Source organism: Eublepharis macularius, chromosome 5 (genome assembly GCF_028583425.1).
Source record: "Eublepharis macularius isolate TG4126 chromosome 5, MPM_Emac_v1.0, whole genome shotgun sequence".
NCBI lineage: Eukaryota > Metazoa > Chordata > Lepidosauria > Squamata > Eublepharidae > Eublepharis > Eublepharis macularius.
Window position 1 is genome coordinate 49,190,363 of NC_072794.1, and position 20,530 is coordinate 49,210,892.

At 42.1% G+C, this 20,530-nt stretch overlaps 1 protein-coding gene across 3 annotated transcripts in view; it reads left to right on the forward strand.

Annotated features, from left to right (window-relative positions):
* Nucleotides 1-7,898: 7,898 nt before the first annotated feature.
* CDC14A (cell division cycle 14A) overlaps nt 7,899-20,530 on the forward strand; it is a 97,686-nt gene continuing 85,054 nt past the window's right edge. For 2 of the 3 annotated variants that reach the window (XM_054980530.1, XM_054980531.1), the window contains exons 1-2: nt 7,899-8,312; nt 9,087-9,177. In XM_054980530.1, coding sequence (XP_054836505.1) covers nt 8,189-8,312; nt 9,087-9,177 — 215 coding nt within the window. In that variant the 5' untranslated portion in view covers nt 7,899-8,188. Of the gene's footprint in view, nt 8,313-8,575; nt 8,624-9,086; nt 9,178-20,530 lie in introns of those variants that run through there. The other variant, XM_054980532.1, reaches the window with a different exon arrangement.

The window sequence follows — 20,530 nt, forward strand, 5'->3', positions numbered from 1 at the left end:
TCTGAAATGTAGTTATTTGGGAAGTGAACTGTGTTAGATGGAAATCGGCTTAAGTTCTGTAAATCTTTATCTTAAACATGTTTTCTCAGACATCACTGAGTTCAATGGGATTTGTTATACAGCCTGATCTTATCTACATTAACTTAGAACTAAAGATGCCCCAGCTCTGAAAATGGCCATCTTATACTTGATTACTTGGGACTTACTCTCTAGTACATGCAACAAAGAGCGTGGTGGTCCGCCACTTCCACCCAAGGCAGGGGGGAACATGCACAGAGCTCCGCGTCTTTGTTAGACAGAACGTTACAAAACCGCCAATGAGAGACTGCTCTCACGTTAGCCTCAGTAGCTGCCACCAGTCCTTTTAATCTATCCCAAGGCACAGGAGCAAAAGGACAAATCTCCAGGCCCGTCAGGGAACTAAACAGAAGGTCTACCTTGCAAGGGTGACTTGCAAGCAGAATTTCTTAAAGATTTACCTGGTAGGTGGTTCAAGGGTCAAGACATCGATTTAGCCTTTTGAGGTTTCAGAGTCGAGAACCACACAAGATAAAAAACATAATTATTTATTTAAGGTGCAAAGATACTCCAAAAGGCAAGACGGGGGATAAAAATAACAAAACCTTAACTTTTAAGCTCTATTCATACCAGTAGTTCCAGAAGGCAAAACACAAGTTAGGCACAGGTGTAAATAATAGAATCTCTTGCATAGAGACAGACAGGACCTTATTTGTTCAGATTCATGACAGCAGACAAAAAGATGATTGCAAAGGGACAGCCATCCTACAGAAGATTCGAGACTTCTTCTTGACTTAGACTTCCAGAATTAGACTAAGTTCTCCATGATGCTAACATGGGTTAATATGGGTTTAGGGAACCTAATTGGCTCAGGTCTGTTAGCCAATCAGGACTGCAAAGACTGATGTCACCATTGCTAGGGTAAACACGAGTGAGCAGAAGTGAAACAGCTTTGGTTCCAGCCTCTTTTGCATCGGTGTGAGATTCGCTTAGTGTTCAGGAACGTTAATTGGCTCATGGAGGCTTTGCTAACGAGTTAACTCTTATCTCCAAGGTCGCTGTGTACTGAAGCTGCTAGCAAGCTCTGTAAACTTTCTCAGCCTTTCTTCCTGAAACCAAACATGGCTACAGTTTGAATAAGAAAAGCCATTTTCTTTAACAGTTATACACATCCTAAATCATCACCTTGAATATATGGAGAGGCAACATTAAGATTTTGAAATAAATGGTCTTGGACACCACAAAACAACTACACCCAAAAGGTGTGTTCATCATGACCTCAACCTACCTGGAAGATATGTTTTATGTCCTAGGTGGGGATAAGTTTGACTTCGTTTGTCTGAGCTCCGTTCCAAGCCTGTGAAGTAAGAGTGCATTAATGCATTTGCCTGGGTAAACAAAGGAAATCTTGTATTCCTTGCCAATACTTTTTCCCCTAGATACTGTTTAAATGCTGATTCCCACCAAAAGACCATATCCTTTAGGTAGGATTATGCAGCTACAGTGTGTGATTTTGTTAGGGGAGATTTTTGTAATAGTACTCTGCTGCCAATTCATAAGTTCCCTACTACCGCTTACCCACATATATTTCAAGACACCAATGACTAATCACCAAACACAGTGATTACAAAAGAAAAATGAGTTTATTTCTTACATGGAATAACCCCAGACACATTCTCCATTTCTAGGAGACGTGTAAAGAGCAGTAGCATTGGAGAGCCTTATATACCCTTCAGTACTGATTGTTTACAGAATAATTGCTATTTGTTTACAGAATAGAAGATCAGAAGGTTAGTGTTAACACCCTGTCAAAATGATGCATACACCCTTCTCCCAGAGAACATGACATCTGACAAGCTTAAGTGATAAATGAATTATACAAACATTTGAGAAGCTGGAGCCAAGTATCCGATATATTCCTTGGGAAGGAATTTATTCAAGGTTGAAACCTTTACTTATCTAGAATAACCATTGCTTATCTAGAATAACCAAAATAAATACTTTTCTCAGTGACCTGTCTCAACCACTGGAGACCTATGTAACAAGTAGGATATCCCAGAAGAAGGAATGCAAGAGAACAAGGCTTTATTACTTTTTTACATATTTCTGTGCACTGGTAGATTGAATGTATGCTTAGAATAAGACTTTTATGAAATGGGGCCTAAAAATTCCCTAACAGATTTCAACTACGGTTTACCTTAGAATCTTTCAATAACTAGTACCAGGTATTGGCCACTCCCCCTCCCCCATTTATTATTCAGTATTGGCACTGTTGTCCTATGATCCGATTAGAGAATGCTTCTAATTGTGTATAGAAGACATTTCTCACAACACTGAACAACAATAAGTCAGTATAGTATAGTTGGTAGAGTTTTGGTCTTGGATGTGGGAACTCAGATTCATAACTATGAAGTTACTATCACTCAATGTGACTTACTGCACAAAGTTGTTCTGAGGCTGAAGCATTGCTGTAAACTCTGCAAAGGAACAGCAAGATACAGATTCAATTAGTAAATATCTATAACAAGACCCTATTTACTTGGGTTTAAGGAGCAGAGCTTGTTTGTCATATAACAGGGCTTCCTCATAAGCCTAAGCAGCAGTCTTTTTCCAAATTCAATGCTATATAGCGAATTAAACTGCTGATACTCTGCTTCCCTTGAGCTCAATGAATGCACTGAATCCTAGATGGCCTCTGCTAAATCCCATGGAAATATTTCCTGTGTAATCCTGTTGACCCATATTTTGATATGAAAATAGTGAATGGTGGTAGAATTATTTCTGGAGGCCCACCAAAAAACTGGTACCATTTTCTATCTTATAGTGCAGCGGTAGGCAACCTATAATTTTGCTTAGTGCCCACAGCCAAGTCTCTGTCCAAACCACAAAGGCAGCACTCCTAGGACCACCTGCGAAGGAGACCCTCACTCCTCCCAGACCTGCACAGCCGTCAGCCGAGTCTGAGGCAAATCCCTGAGATGCTGGGAACTCTACTGGGGCTTGGTTTGTTCCAAGTATGTCTGGCCAATTGCATGAACCCTCTCCATTTGACCAGCAGGTATCACTATTAAGGAATCCCTAGACACCACTAAGGGAGAACATAGGGTATACTCTGTATCTGTGTGTGTTTATATATACGTACGGAACCTGCAAAATAGGTATCAGAATGATCACTTAAGCATTGACTGCCACCTACACCAAATATTTAGTGCACGAAAGTGATCAATAACATATGGATAAACAGAAACGGAAGAAAATATATTTTAAAGATAAGAAGGTCTATTTGGAGGCAAATGGGAAAACAATGGTCATAGGGTACAAGAATGGTCGATTCCACACTACCTTAGCTCCCGCTTTTCTTGTGCAATGATTGCTCCATCTGTTATTGCGCGTTCTTCGCTTGTTTGTCCACATCACCCTTTGAATAGCGCTTCTCCTGCGCAATCCGTTGATCACATCCCCTTTCAAAAAGACGGGTAAAGGGGCGGGAAAAACCCGAACGGCCCCGCAGTTTTTTTTTTTTAAAGGACAAATTGACGCTATATCGACGAGTAAGCATCCTGGTTCAATGGTACAACGACACCATTAACATAATATATTTTAAAAAATCACCCGAGACACTTACGATGAGCGCTCGGAACATCACAGCCTGCATGCTGGTTGAAATCATCCGGGAATGGGTGAGCGGTCACTATCACCTACAGCAGCATCCCACAGCAGAGCTTCATTTTGTCTTTGGAAAATTGACATCTGTGCCTAACTCGTCAGCACAGTCCGTGTCGGGGTGTAACATGAGCCATGATTTCAGTATCATGTGGATGCTGCCCCCCCCCCCAATATATAAATTGAATTAACATATGAAATTGTTCCTCTGATATTTGAGGTCTGCCTGCTTTTTTAAAATGAGATTAATATGACGAGATGTCGCCATATCGACACGGTACTCTTTTATTTTTTTAAAAAAGGGGTGGGGACAAAGGCGGAGAATTACTCCTTAATTGGGAGGCGGGTCAAGAGAGGCTCAGAATTCAACCAAGGGCAGTTATTTGTCAAAAGATAACCCGCGGCGAAGTGCAATGGGCTGTGGCGACGCCATGCCGAATTAATGATGGCTTCGGAGACGATGCATGTGAACAGATGAAGGAATGGCGCTGCGGAGGCGAAAAACTACCACGAGAACGATGGTAGTGTGGATTCGGCCAATGTGTTTGAGTGTACAGAATAAGGTCTTTATGGTAAGCCACGAGTAACTGATTTTTTACCCTCCTGGCCAGAACATTGATCAACTGACTTATCAAGAATGCCAAACTAGTTCTTTTAGAAGTCTTTTATGGTGGAATGACTATGAACCTGGACTATGACTAATCAAAAGAAGACGCAGATGCAGTGAAGCTGTACATGATTGGCTGATCTTGAACTGGGGGGTGGACCTATGGAATATGTTGGTTCTTTTCAACTGTAACTACCAGTAAGGACACAGGTGACTTGGAGAAGGTGAAGTATTTCAGTTATTTTACCTGTATTATTAATCTGTGAACTTTACATAAATTCTGACTTAGGAACAACACCCAGAGTTCTCAGTGCCTCCCTGTGTAAAGAGATGGGATCTGTTCCAGCATTTGTTTGTGCTGGACTAACAGTGTTGGCTCTTGTTATCATTATCTCACCAGGAAAAAAAGTATATCCTACCACAGCAAAAATAGTCATTGATGGACTGATTTAAGGGGGAAACTATAAAGGGAGGAAAAGTGAAGTGGCCTGTTCACAAGATCATGTATTTTAAATAAGATTGCCAACTGCCTAGAGAAAAAAATGTCATATCCCTTTATAGAGGCTTAATGGAATGTTGTTTATCTCAATACCTTGAGAAGCTTCACCTGCCCGTTTCCACACATCAAGCCTCTATTAAAGGGATAGCCCTAGGCAGTTGTCAATCCTCATTCTGCATAATTACCATACCTTGGGTTTTACCTTCAATAACCTTAGAAATGCTTCTACATTTTAATGTACTATTTGGAAAGATGAGGAAGTTGTATAATGGTGCCATTTTTTCAGTCTGCTGCTGTTGTGTCTTTAAAAGTAAACCAGCTGTGCAGGCATCAGAAGATAAAGGTTCTAACAGTATGAAGCATTCTCACTATTGTCTGCCCAAGAAGCTTCCGTTAGAGCAAGCCAGGTTGTTTTATTTTATTTTAGGTCAGTAGGCAATCCTATACGTTGATCACTCTGTAGGTACCACAACTGTGTGACCAAAAGAATGATGTGACCTTGGAACTATCCCTGGTGCAGGAATCCTCATTTTGGTGAAAGCCAAAGGCTTTCTGTATGCAGTTACGAGAATAAGCCCACTGAACTCAAGAGACTTATGAAAAAATATGCATGAACTCCTGATCACTCAATGTGGGTTAATCGCATCTTAACATCCTTTAATCGACCTGTAGCATTCAGAATGAAAGCCATTTTGTTTTCCAGTCTTTTGATGTATGTTTATGAAGAGTGAGGATGCTAATTCACATTTAATACACGTGTGTGTGGAACAGGATTATTAGTTACTGTGAATATAAGGCTATGACCTTAGATGGCAAAAATAACCAAAGAAAACGGGCAGTGTACAGTATTAAGTTAAAAGAGTTACTTGGTGTTTCAAAATTTTATGTTTTTGAGGGGTTTATATGGAGGATTTGCATATGCAAATTTCAGTATTCTGGAACATCTTCTGATACCCGACCAATTGCCAGTCCAGTGGTTGTTACAAACGTTTGCAATTCTGAGACAGTTCATTCATACATAACTTTACAGGGCTATTTCATATATGATCTTTTCATTAGTACCTTGTTCTCACACTTTTATACCAGACAAAACATTTTCTAAAAATAACTTTAGAAACGGGGGGGGCGGGGGGAGAAAAATAAAGCAAAAAAGAATACAATAAAAAAGGAAATATGCCTTCAGCTAGCTAAGAACCATGGACTACTTACGGAGTGCAGTTCCTATGACAATCTGAAACAACTATAGTGGTTAAAGTGTTGGCTAAGGATTTTGGAAGCACAGATTCAAATCCTTACTCTGCCATGGAAGCTGGCTAGGTGACCTGGGCAACCTTACCTTATATTATTACATTGGGTTGGAATACATTGCTTCAACTTTTTATAAATGTACAAGACGGGGGACCTATGAAGACAAAGGAGAGGGGAAACCCCATCTCATTTCCACCCCTCTTGTTCTACCTGCGATCCCCCCTCGCCATGCCTAGCTGCCTAATTGTTGGGTTTACTACCCTGCCCCCCAACACAGCCTCTCCCCTTTGGTCAGCTGATTATTTAAATAAATTTCACACTTTCTTGCCACTTATACCCATGTTCTGTTTGTCCTCCAGTGGATTTTTTAAATCTGCACATAGGATTGCCAGGATTGGGAAATTCCTGGAGATTTTGGGAGTGGAGTCAGGAGAGGCCAGTTTGGAGAGGTGAGGGACCTCATTAAGGTCTAATGACATACAGTCCACCTTCCAAAACAGCCATTTTCTCCAGAGGAACTGATTTCTGTAACCTGGAGATCAGTTGTAATTCCAGATCTTCAGGCATCACCTGAAGGTTGGAAACCCTATGGACCACCTATTGGTATTAGACATATGAATATACAGAAATTTGGTTTGTTGCCATTTGTCCTAGGGAGTTTATAGTAGTAAACCTCTTGCATGGAGCAATCTACCTTCAATTAAATAATGTGATGATATGCATAATAAATTTAAGCTCAGTAATTACTCATTAAGCTAATAAATTGAAAGCTGCACTCCCATGGAAATGTATTTCAAACCTCAATGGAACGGACTTATGAATAAACACGCATAACATTGTTGCATAAATGTTAGGTCTGAGGTTTCTGTTTTAAATGCCTCCTTTGCCATTACACGACCTTAAGAAACTATTTATTAGCCTGAATCTCCAAGCTATATCATAGGAAGAATACTGTCCCACTGGGTAATGTTTGGGTAGGCGCTAAACACTTTAACAGTGCATTGTTTTGTTGAGTTCTAAGCCTACTGACCGCAACTCTACATCAGAATCGTACTGTTGGTGTTATATAAATGCTAATCATTGTTGCATGTTCTGACAGTGAGATCCTATGCAGTTACTCGTCTTCGATCCGCTGATTTCAGAGGGCTTGGACGGGGATTAACTCTAAACAGGACTGCACTGTTAAAGAGTGGTGATAATGCTGAGCATTTACATAATACCCGGTACTCAAAACTTTGAAATCACTGAGATCAACGGGTTTCGATTTGAGAAACTCAGCACTGAAAAAGCATAAACCCCCTTAAGCCTCCCCACCCAGCTATAACATATGGGTTCAGCGCCTTAGCCAAAGGGGCTAGCGGTTTTGCGCAGAAGCGAGCGTTCTTAAGCCAAAGGGCGACTGCGCCCTGTTGAGAGGGCACAGGCCTATTACCCGGCCATATAAAAACATCCACTCGGAAGGCAGGGCCGCTTTCCCCCTCACCCAAAGGGGCTTCATCCCAGCCAAGCCCCGAGCTCTTATACACCCTCCCTCGCACTACGGTCCTCCGTGGGCCAGACTTCTGAGTCAGCACGAGGGAGGGGGGCTGTGAAACGAGCGTAAGAAGCGAGGGCAGCGCCTCCCTTGCCCGAAGGCTGGAGGCAAAGCAGGCCGAGGTAGGAGAGCCCATCTGAAGCGCAGGCCCGGGACGAGGCGCGTGTGTAACAAAGCCTTGGTAACGTGGTTGCTACCGCGGCGCCCGGCGCTTGGTAACCAGGCGGTGCCTCTTTAAGCCACCGGGAGAGCGGGGCGGGACGGAGGTGGGGAAAATTTAAAAAGGCACCCCTTTTCCACCCCACCCTCTCTCTGTCCGCCTGCCTGCCTCTTTCCGCCAGCCGGGCTGGTTGCTGGGTCCTGGAGCCCTCCCGCTCCCCTTTCCTCGGCGCTTTCTTTTCTTCTCCTCCGCCTCCTCCTCCGCGCGCGCGCTCCCTTCCATCCCATGCGGGCGGCGGCGAGGAAGGAGTCTTCGGGCGGCCGTGCAGCCCCAGGCGGCCGGCTCTGGACATGCCCCGCTGCCCTCGCTGCCGCAGCTCTTGTGGGCGCCCCTTGCGCTGAGCCCGGCCGGGTGGTGTCGCCGCCGCCGCCTTGCAAGGAGTCGCCGCGCTAGGGACTCATGAGCGCGGAGCCGTCGCCGACGCCTTCCCGCGCCGCCTCGCAGTTCCGCGCTCTCTTCAGGATGGAGCCGGTCCCGCCCGTGGCTTCCGAGCAGCTGGTGGGAGCCTGCGAGTTCCTCAAAGGTGAGAAGGGGGACTACAACCGGCAGAAATCTCGTCAGGAATGCCTCAGTAGAGGCTCTTCGTCCACACACACGCACCCCACCCCCCGATAAGAACTCGCTTCCTGCCTTAGAGGCACCTGCTTACTCCCTGAGAGGGAAACGCTGCCCTGAGGCGACTCGAAACAGCGCGTGTGGGGGGTGGGGGACGAGGGAGGAAGGAAACGAGGGGGAAAGTTTAACTTTTCTCTCTTCATGGTACTGGGGAGGGGGAATTAGGAGAGTTCGCCTTCTCCTTGAGGACAACGATAACATTTTTTCTGTGGAAAACGGGTTAGTAATCTGTTTCTGCAGTGCGAATAAGTTCCTTCGGGAGGAAATCCCACTGAACGTAGCGGGCTGGGACAAATAGCAGACGCGCGCTAAAGACTCTCACGAGCGTGCGTTTGCGAGGACTCGACTCCAGTTTTTCAGAGCTGACGAAGCGGGCTCTGATCTGCGAACTTTTCTATCGGAATAAAATCGTGTTCGTCTCGTAGACTCGGACCTCTTGTTTTGCTCCCAGTAGACCGAGACCGCTTTTATTCTTCCAGAGTCGAGTGGGGTTTACTTCCTACTGCACGTGTTTAGGATTACAGTTTTAACGTGACCTCTTAATCCCAGCTTCAGATCGCGAAGTTCTTCCTAATTAGGGCTGCCTGCAGTATTTTGTAGTAAATGATAAACTGTGAGATAGTTGCCTTGAAAATTACCACACTATACTAGCAGCTCTTCTCTCCTCCTCCTCCTTTTTCAGACCGACTGTATCTGGCTACTTTACGGAATAGACCGAAAAGCACAATAAACACCCACTATTTCTGTACGGATGAGGAGCTTGTCTATGAAAAGTAAGTTCATTGGCTGTTTTTCCTTTTTCTGTTGCTTCCTCCAACTTCTCTGCTCACTTTCATTTTCTAGTTTGAAGTGTTTGTTTTCTTCGCTGCATTGTGTTGGCGAGAAGACTTTCTCCTACTAGGTGTTGTGCAAAATGACTGTCATTGCCTTTGTGTACCCTCTACAGCTTAACTACATTTGGAGTCTTAAACAGAAAATGGTTTGTTCCTCTGTCCCATATTAGTTACTTATTGTAAAATGATTATTATGTATGACAGCTCTGAGGACTTGAAGTAAGCTTGTTTTTAAAACACCGTGATCATTTGCAGTAACCTTTCTTAAACTCTAGCTTATACCTGTCCCAAAGAATTTAGCTGTCTGTTTTCTTTCTTTCTGCCTTTTGATGAAGAATGGCTCAGCTGTTGCTCTGCGTATGTCAGTTGTATTTGATTAGTGATTTACCAGAATAATGTATATTGAATGTTTAAGTATTAAATGCAGTGTTTAAGTAAGTGGGCACTGTAAAAACAATTAGTTTCTTGTATGTCCTGGTTGAATTATCTGTGTATTTTTAGTTTTTCAGTTGTTCTGTCCTGCAACATTTTGGAGCAGTCCCGGTCACAAACTGTTATCAGTGAACTCTGACAGCTTCAACAACTGCTTGTTAATTAATGATTTTGTAAGCTATTTGCTAAACTGAGGATTTCCTTTATTAATCATATAGCGAGCGCACTTCTCTTCCTTTGAGGTATAGCCATGTCATTGGAGAGCCACAAGACTTTAAAGATAAAACAAGGGAAGAGATTGAAGCTGGTAGTGGGCTGATATAGAAAAATACTTGTTATGATTTTATTGCTAATTATATGAATGCCTGGGCTTATTACAGTTAATGTTGTCTAATGGCAGTAGTTACTTAGGGTCTCAGGTCTATTGCTTCAAATAGGTTTGTCACTTTTTAAATCTTTTTGTTTGGTGCTTGGCATGTATTTTATGTGTTCTAGAGTTTTGTATTTGGAGCCCTTTTTAATAAGCCATTTGGTGTGATCATTACTGTTTTGAAATGTAATCTAGGTGATAGTGTGATGGGAGATGGTAGTACGTTCATGGTTGGCTGATCTTTGTGACAATCAACATTTTGCACAGCCTAATACGTGACTTTCTGATTATCACTAGAGCTAGCAAAATCAGCACTCTGCGCAGTTAGCTAAACATGGAAACAAGAACCACTGGTTGCTGTTGGGATTGATTCACTTTTGAAGTTTGCATGTCTGTCCAATAAGGGATGGGTGAAGATCCACACTGATCCACACTGTCTTTACCTTATGTGTTTCCTTCTTAATGTATCTTGTTTCTTGGTTGTATTTCTTCTCACTTCTGACTTTTAAAAATTGTTCAGTGAAACTACTTTAAATGGGCTCTTTTTAATGTATGCTCTTTTTAGTTTCATTCTTAAGGCTGTAATGCCTATTTGAAAAGAGAGACTGTAAATGGTCTAATCTACATACGAAGCAGAATTGGATGGTAGAATGTAGGGGTGTGCACCCTGAAAATGTTCAGGTTTCTTGCTTCGCATTTACCGGAAAGGTTAAGTGGTTACCCAAGGTTACCCAAAAAGTTAAGCGGGGGGGGGGGGGGGCTGCGGGTTGGGGTGGGATGTTTCAAGGACCTTGCCGCTTGCAAGCTGCAGAAAAAGGGCCCTTTAAACTTCAGCTGGCAGGCGAGGGAATCCCCCCTGCCAGCTGAAGTTTGAAGGGACCTGCCACTTGCAAGAGGCAGGGATAGGGCCCTTTAAACTTGGGCCCTGAAGCTTCCAGAAGCAACCCGAATGCTTAGGGGAAGCTTTGATTCAGGATTTTCAAATCAGGTCCAGCATGCTGGCCCCGATTCGGGAATCCCGCATCTTTACAGATCAGGTCTGACTCGGGTATTTTACCTGAATTGGAAACCCGAAGCGCACACCACTAGTAGAATGTAGTATTTCTGACTGCGGGGACAGGGATCATTTTTAGTGTTATCCAGATTTTTTAAAACTCCTGCAAATAAAAATATTAGCACATCAAGACAAGTTTGCGTGTTGTGTTAGTTTTCTACTTGTAGGGACTTGTTTGAAGATAATTTTGAAAAATTCAGCCCTGCAGCTCAACGTTTTAAAGTTCTGCCCACTTTTCCATCTCAATACTCTGTCACCTCCTTTCACAGCATGAATAGACCAGGCTAGTGTTGCCTCTTTAGCTGCAATTCCATGTTGACAAACTACAAATGAGACCTCACACTTTAGTTGTAGAATATTGAAGGAACTTTTCACTACTCAATGATGCTTTATTCCAGGTCCAATAAAATATCAATTTGGTATAAAAAGAGGACAACAACCAATTATTTTTATTTAAAAATAAAACATTAGCTTTTTGTTTCTGTTTCAACTACAACAAATTTTAGTCTTGATGTAATCTGAATTTAATATAATTACACTCTCTTAAAACCAAGTTTATTATCCTCTCATGAAGGGCTGCTTTTCTGTGTGTTTCTGTGGGGAAAGCATGTGTCAGTTATGTGTGTATTAATTAATACTGGGGACCATGAACTGGCAAATCACTCCAGGTGTCTGTTATGTACTGTGATTTCTGCTCAAAGTGATTGCAGTTACCAAGGATTTCAGCTCATAAAAACATCTTTATTGAAGGCCAGAAGCAGACAGACAACAGGCTCACACTGGAGCCAGATATATACACATAAATATCATGCCCCTTTTCAGCAACAACCAATAAGCACACACACAACTAGAAACCTTCATTTGCATCAACTATGTACAGAGTAGCATATTTACACAGCAGCGATTGGTCTTTATTCAGTAGGACTTATTGGCTGCTGCTAACATAATAACAACCAATAAGATTGAAGGCCCAAGGAGCCTAGCTTTGACTGAAGCTACTGCAATACATAATAGTGTCAGCCACTGAATTATCTGGATGACCTTTCAGCCCTTATTTTTCCTGATCTCTACAACTGGCTCAATATTCTGACTATAAAGATTATGACTGCCTACCAATCGGAGAACATGAATGTTTGCCTTCTATCTCATAAGGCACGCTGATCTGCTAAGTAACTGCTACCAGCGGTAGCTTGTAACTGAGATCTACTCGTCTGTGGGATGAACCTTGGCATTGTTTTGACAAAAAATGGGCAGACTAAAACAGAAAGGAACATTAGAGAGAAATACCACCTTCTAATATTAATTCTGGATAGCATCTATCTACAAAAACCTGTTATGCCTTCAAGTTGTCCCCATTTTGGGACCATGATCATTACTAGAAATTTATTATTTCTTATATACTGCTCTTCTAGACAGATTAGTGCCCCACCCAGAGCAGTGAACAATTTAGTGTTGTTATTATCCCCACAATGCAGCTGGGGAGCTGGGGCCGAGAGGAGTGGCTTACCCAAGGCCACCTACTAAGCTCATGGCAGTAGTGGGATTTGAACCAGTAGAATGCTGATTCGCAGCCAAACCACTTAACCACTGTGGTGCAGCAGCTCTGTAATAATATTCAATTTATATACCACCCTTCAGGACAACTTAATACCCACTCAGAGAGGTTTACAGAGTGTGTTATTATCCTCATGACAACTTGAAGGCATAACATCTTGAAGGGCTGAGAGAGCTCCAAGAAGCTGTGTCTGACCCAAGGTCACTCAGCTGGCTTCAAGCAGAGGCGTGGGGAATCAAACCCAGTTCTCCAGATTAGAGTCCTGCCGCTCTTCTTAACCACTACACCAAACTGCCTCTCTATGTGTTTTCTAACATGCTATGTATTTTCTAACATAGTTAAATAGTTAAATGTTTACGAAATGCATAGTGTGCCCTCCTATGGTTGACTAACAGTGGAATTTCAATGGGCTTAGACAAGAGTAACTCTTCTTAGGATTACACAATAAAAGCCCCCCCCCCCGCACCAGTTTTAAATTAAGGTGTAGTTGTGGATGTAACAAGCCATGAATATACATTTTTATTTAAGAAATATCTAAATAATTTAAAAAATCAGCTATTTAACTGAGCCTTTTTCCGTTGGTGATTTAACTTCTCTTGATTTAAATCAATCCACCATTTTTTGCACAGATGGAGGTATGTGCTAGGCTATGGGCATTGAGCAAGTGGGTGACATTCTTGAGAGTCTTCATGGAAGAGCAGAAAGAAGGAATACGTTCAGGAGGAAAGAAGTGCAGGTCCTAGAAGAGATGTGAATTTGGGCTTCCGTCCAGCAAGACCAAATGAGTAGAATTGATCCTCTTAATGGCTGAGAGGTCTAATAATAACCTGCTAGTGATTGTCAAGGCCAAATGCTTTAAATATACACAATATTTTAGATTTGTATTCTTGTTTATTGGTTTAACCTGGTTGCTGTCATGTTCACTCATTAGGTACTGTATTTGGGGAGTAATATCCTTAAATCTTATTTGACTTGGGATCCTAGGGTTTGTTCAAGTATTGCCATGTATGTAGCCAGCCTGTCCATAGTTTTTTATTAGTAAGCCAACTGAACACAGTGATATTTATTTGCAAATAAAACGTGCATAAGAATGAGCTGCAAGTCTAGAATAGCAGTAATTAAAATGAATGTATTACCACGGATTATGTTTTTACTGCAAACAATACCAATAATAAGAGACAATAAACAATTTGACAAGTGGCAAAGGAAGATATCGGACTTTGTATGGGCAGGGAAGAAGCCCCGAGTGAAAAATGAAAGTTCTATGTGATGCCAAAGAAAGAGGGGGACTACAATTACCAAATATAAGACTATACCATGGAGCAATATGTCTGGTGTGGCTCAGGGAATGGATGCTGTTAGAAAATCCTAAACTCTTAACACTTGAAGGATACAAACTCTTTGGTTGGCATGCGTACTTATGGTATGATAAAATCAAAGCGGACTCTATGTTTCTGCATCATTACATTAGACGAAGCCTATACACAGTCTGACAAAAATATAAAAAATATTTAGACGAAGGTATCCCGACGTGGGTGGTGCCATTGGAAGTTATTGACCCGAGAACAATTTACAACAGAGAGGAATGTTTGCCATATAAGGAGGTGTTGAAAATGGAGCAAAATATGATTAAGCTTAAAACAGGAGAAGAACTATCCTCCCACTATGTATAGTTCCAATACAGACAGATTAAAGACCTATATGACATGGATCGTTCAAAATCGGGATTTAAATGGAAAAATTTTGATTTGGAAGAAAGTATACTACAAGAAGGCAAGAAAATGATTTCTAAAGTTTACAAGATTTTGTTAAAATGGTATACAGAAGACGAAACTGTTAAAGTCCAGATGGTGAAATGGGCTATAAATTGCAATAGAGACATAACAATGGAGGCATGGGAACACTTGTGGAAAAATACATTGAAGATATTGACTTGTACCACTATCAAAGAAAATGTCTATAAGATGATATATAGATGGTACCTAACGCCGAAGAAAATAGCATATGGGAACAACAAAATGTCAGACAAGTGTTGGAAATGTAAAAACCATGAAGGTTCATTATATCATATGTGGTGGACCTGTGAGGTAGCAAAGCAGTTCTGGGGAGATATTACAGAAGCTATGACTGAAATTTTACAAATCCCAATAAATAAGAACCCAGAACTACTGTTGTTAAATTTGAAATTAGAAGAGATTCCCAGGCAACAAAGAACTTTATTATTCTATATGACAACAGCGGCAAGAATTTTATATGCTCAGAAATGGAAGACACAAGAAGTACCATCTATTGAAAATTGGATACAAAAATTGCTGTACATGGCAGAAATGGACAAAATGACGAGAAAGTTGAGAGAACAGAATCCAGAAGAATTTTTTAATGACTGGGGGAAGTTAAAACAGTATTTGGAAAAGAAGTGGGACGTAAAGGGAGAATTATGGTTGTTAGATAACTATTAAGCTTACAGAAAGGAAGAGATACTGATCTTTACAAAAGAAGAGGGGAGATAAGTTAGAAATATAATGTAATTGATAGTTTGATGTTAGGTTTTGCTTAATTCAATATAATCTATCTCAGTAGCGTATTAAGACAGTTAAAAATAGAAAAGGAGATATAAGTAGTAGGTTTAGACAGTGGGTTGGAAAACTGTTGGAAGTCTTAGATTAAGAGGGGGGAAGGGGGGAGAATATGGAAACAATGGTTTCAATTGAAAATCTGTAATATTAATCTTTACTCACCCAATAAAAATTTCTTTAAAAAAAAGAAAAAGAAAAGAATGAGCTGCAAGAGTCTGTCTGTGTCATCTGTATTTAGTAGGAATGTTGTCTGTTGTTGTACAATGCCTAACACAGAACTGAGCTCTTAATAAATAGTAAGGCTGGTGCCTTATAAGTCAGAGTATACTTCTGTTATTCTGTGATGGTATTTCCTTGTCAGGGATTCTAGTCTGAATGCAGCTTGAGCTGGTTATCCATGAAGAGATGATCCATGAGACAGTGCCCATATCAAGAATGCTTAAGTATACTGTCTAGTAGGGAAACCAGTGGGGATAAAAAAATGGCTAAATTGTACAACAAACATTATTGGGGGGTGGGGAGAAGTGACTACAGTCAAAGCTATTGGTGGTGAATTGATAGAAAAACCTGTATCTAATGACGGAAATTGGGAGCTGAAGTCATAGCTTAGTTGTCCAAAGTATGCCTAGTTATTGGGAAACAGGTGGCTAAACTATTTTGATGACTGTAATGATTACCTCTTGAAATTTGAGTGCTGCAGCTTCAAAATCAAATTGAGGTCTACCTTAGGACCAGATGATCAAGAGACACCATTAAGTTTTAGATTAGATTTGATTTTGATTCATTCTGAAATAAGTAAATTGTCTTTTTCTGGAAGAGTGCCTAAGCAATGTACAATAAAAAATAACACAATTAAAATATAATTATGTGATTATGTGCATATAGAAAAGAATGTGTTTTTTAAAAACTCAGAAATATGACTGTGTTCATGCTATGCCCTTGACTGTGATTAGTAGTTCGGTGCGTATGTGTTTTGTTAAAGAAAATTGTGTCATGTAATGCTTTGTGGATATTGACAAACAATATGTTGATGCTTGATATATTCAAGAAACTGCCAATTCTGTTCCTCCCCCTCAAGCAATTTGGCTCTGGCATTTTTTCTTGTTTAACAGACTTGAATCATTCTTGTGACGTAGCAAACTAAGCATCTTGAGTATTGTAGTTTAAAATGCCCTGTATAGTTAGATGAATCCATTAGCTAAACTTACCAAAATTTTTAAAAATTTGACTAATATATAGCTCTAGCACTGTCAGCCCACATTAATTGACTGCTTTTGTACAGTTCTAATTATACTGCTTGGTAATAGCTTAAACCACCAGCAAGAGTCCCAAAATCACTTCTTAGTCATCCAGAAACAGGGGCTGGTTATTTGGCAACATAATGTAGTTTTGCAACTTGTAGCTCTTAAAATAATTGATTTGTAATCATAGTAATTTAGATGATATTAAAAATTTAAACAACATCCTGCTTTGTTCAAAGCACATCTAAATTATCTGCCTCTGGTTTAATCAAGAAAGTTATTCTTTGCATTATAACATCCAGGCACGGTAGTTCAGCCTTGCAGGTAAGTACAAAAAACCTTACATGCCACAGTTGTTTTTGCCTGTGCATAGCTTTAGATCACAAACAGTGCAATCCCAAACATTCTTTGGTAAGGGTTCTTTGTTTTAGTAATATTTTAACTAATACGTTTAGCTTTGAAATTTCATAATTAAGTTCCTTTAGGCAAATGCCTCTTGTGCTAGTGATAAAACAATAGATCTTACCTCTAACCAATAACCACCCCTCCCCTCTTTATTCCCAAAGCAATGGTTGGTTCTCTTACCAGCTTCTTCTGAAGACTGATTCATGTGATTACTTTATAGGCTTTTTCTGTCTTCTGTCTGCCTGATGGGTAAGCATGGGAGCAATGGGCAAAGTTTAGGGACTTTCAGTAGCAGGAGTAGGGGGTGTTTGGATCCTGTCATGCATTCCCAGTGACAATATTGGGAGCAAGATTTGAACTATGAAAAGTTTTCAACTTTTTAAAGAAAATATTGAAATTGTATTACAGGATGAGCCATTTTTCACTTGCACATTTTGATGTTGATAGTGGTGTGATTTTTGTCTTTTCAATAGTTGGATGTTGACCATATTTTAGGTATTGTTTATGCCTCAGTTAAGAGTTGCTTTTCTTTTGTGGTGCTGCTGGTTCAGCTCAAATTGGAATTTTGCGGCATTGTTGCAGTTTTGTTCATAGCAACTCTGGTTCAAAACCCAGAAAGTAGCAGGTTCTGCTGTGTGTTTGGAAAGATCATCTGACAAAGCCTGGTATATGAGCAAAAGCCTAAATACAACATTTAATAAGCACATGGAGCTGGTAGAATACAGTAAGGTTAGCATACTTTGGCACATGTTAAATCTGGGGGAGTGGAAGGGAAAGTGGCTTCAGCAGACTTACAGGGGGAGACTCCAGGTCATATAATCATAGGGTTGGAAGAGACCTCTAGGGTTATCTAGTCCAACCCCCCTGCACAATGCAAAAAATTCACAAATACCTCCCCCCCACACACACACACACATCCAGTGACCCTTACTTACTCCATGCCCAGAAGAGGGCAAAACACTGTCAGGATCCCTAGCCAAACTGGCCTGGAGAAAATTGCTACCTGACCCGAAGACGGTGGTCGGCCTTACCCTGGGCATGTAAGAAGGGGCCATGAGAACTAAACACTAATGTAACCTTTATGTAACCTTTCCTGCCCTCCCTCTCATGATCTGCCTAGGTTCACAGAATAAGTATTGCTGTCAGATGGCCATTTAGCTCTGCTTAAAAACCTCCAAAGAAGGAGAGCCCACCAGAGGAAGCCTGTTCCACTGAGGGACCGCTCTGTCAGGAAGTTCTTCGTAATGTTTAGACAAAAACTCTTTTGATTTAATTTCAACTCATTGTTTCTGGTCCAACCTTCTGGGGCAGCGGAAAACAACTCCGCGCCATCCTCTTTATGACAGCCCTTCAAGTACTGGAAGATGGTTATCGTATCACCTTTCAGTTGTCTCCTCTTCACGCTAACAGGGCCGGATCCGGGGGGGGCAAGGGGGTAGCCTGCCCCTGGCGCCGCTAAAGAGGGGGCGCCGGGCGCGGCTGCCAGCTGCCTGGGAGGCTGAGCGCAGGGTTGGGAAACCCTCGCCAGCCCCGCCGATGGGGCGGCTGGCTGGCTTGCCGTGCGTGCAGCCAGCCGCGTGGCAAGCTAGCTGCCCCAGCTCACGCCCTCGCTGCTGCTAGCTCTGCGGCTCACCGTGGGCTGGAGCGGCTGGCTTGCCGCACGGGCGGCACAGGGCAGTGGGGCACGCTAACTGTGCGGAGGGCCTCCTAGCCCTGCGCTCAGCTGGCTGCGCGACAAGCTGGTCACCCCAGCGCCTGGTGAGCCGCGGAGCCCTTGGCAGCGAGAGCTCCATCTTATAATTATGCATTTTATTTTTCCTACCTAAATGCAGAACTTTGGAATTGAGATAACTACGTCTACAGCATTCGCTGATCTGGAAAAGTAGTAACTTTCTCAAAAAAAAAAAGAGAGAGAGAGAGAGAGATAAGGTTAGTCTGACATGACTTGTTCTTGAGAAACCCATGCTGGCTCTTAGTGATCACAGCCATCTTTTCTACATGCTCAAGGACCAACTGATGATTTGTTATAAATCTTTTCCATGTGTAGATGTCAAACTAACAGGTCAGTAGTTTCCCAGATCCTCCTTTTTCCACTTCTTGAAGATGGGGACAACATTTACCCGCCTCCAATCTTCTGGCACCTCGCCTGTTCTCCAAGAATTCTCAAAAATAATGGACAGAGGCTGAGAAATTATATTTGTGAGTTCTTTTAGTACCCTTGGATGAAAGTCTTCTGGCCCTGAAGACTTACAGTGAAATCCTAAGCAGAGTTACTCCAGTCTAAACCCATTGAAGACAGGTGTAACTCTGCTTAGGATTTCACTGTAAGTTTCATTTAAAGACACTAGGTGTTTTTGTACTGTGCACGGGTGGGGTGATTCGGTATTCCCGCTTCGGGTTTACCCGAAGTGGGAAACCGATTCGGAATATCCCCAAATCTGAAGCGGCAAGCTGCTTCAGATTCGGGGTTTGAGAATCACTTCGGTATGCTCCATGAAGATTCAGAGCATACTGAAGCAAAGGGGGGGAACTCCCTACCACCACCCACCACCCTCCCTGGGGCAACCCCTCTACCCCCCACCCCCCTGGGGAGACTCCTCCACCCCCACCCAACCCTGGGGAGACCCCTCCAACCCCCCACCCACTTACCTGGTGGTGGGAGGGTCATCAGCTGGGTGGCGGACCGCTGCTGTGGCGGCAGCACAAGGCAGTGCAGCCTGGAGCCAGCCAGCTCCTCTGCCGCCGCTGTACCACCACCCGAGCCTGTGGGGTGGTGGGGAAGGCCGGAGCCGCCTCCTCTGGCCCTTCCTGCCCTTCAAATGGGCGCGGCGCAGGTATCTTTGCCCAAAGCGAAACCCGAATAGCACAGCCCTAGTACTAACCCCATGTCGATCATAGGCTGTAACTCTCTTCCCCCATCATCTGTTGATTCTATGTTGACAACCATTTCCCTCACAGGAGAAGACTGAGGAAAAGTAGGAATTGAGCAGTTCTGCCTTCTCTTCATCACTTGTCTACTGAGTCCTGTTTGGAACAGAAGCATGTTGCTTCACCTATCTTGGTCTCTCCTCTTTTTTTCCATGCTTCATGGAAGGCAAAACATTTATTGGGTTTAGAAATGGCCTGTTGGTCTTGAATTTGAATGTGATGCAGTCATATCAACTTGAGGTAGTTCTCCCATGTTATATGCTATACTTCACTGCATCTCAAGAGTACCATAAGGGAAAAATGCAGAGGAGATGCCATTATATAGAAATAATTTGTAAAGAGGTCCTTAAAGAAATCCAACAAATAACAAGTTATAACATCCCACTATTACCAGAGATCATTTTTTTAGACCAATGGGACAAATGTCAGGTTAACATACTCACAATAAGGAGAGATCTTATAGCTTCCTTATTAGTGGCTGCGAAGAGCGCAATAGCAGCTCTCTGGAAATCGAAAACTATCTCATCAATTGACAACTGGTATGCAAAAATTTGGGACCGCTTCATTTCGGAGAAATTATATGATAAGGTTTATCAAGTAGAACATTTTCCTGGAACTAGAAATTTGATAGAGAAATGGTTTCCGTTCTTTGAGTACCTTGAAAATAACAGTTCCCTACCAGGTTTAACGTTTTGTCATATGTACGCAAATGTATAAGTTATCTTTACGTTC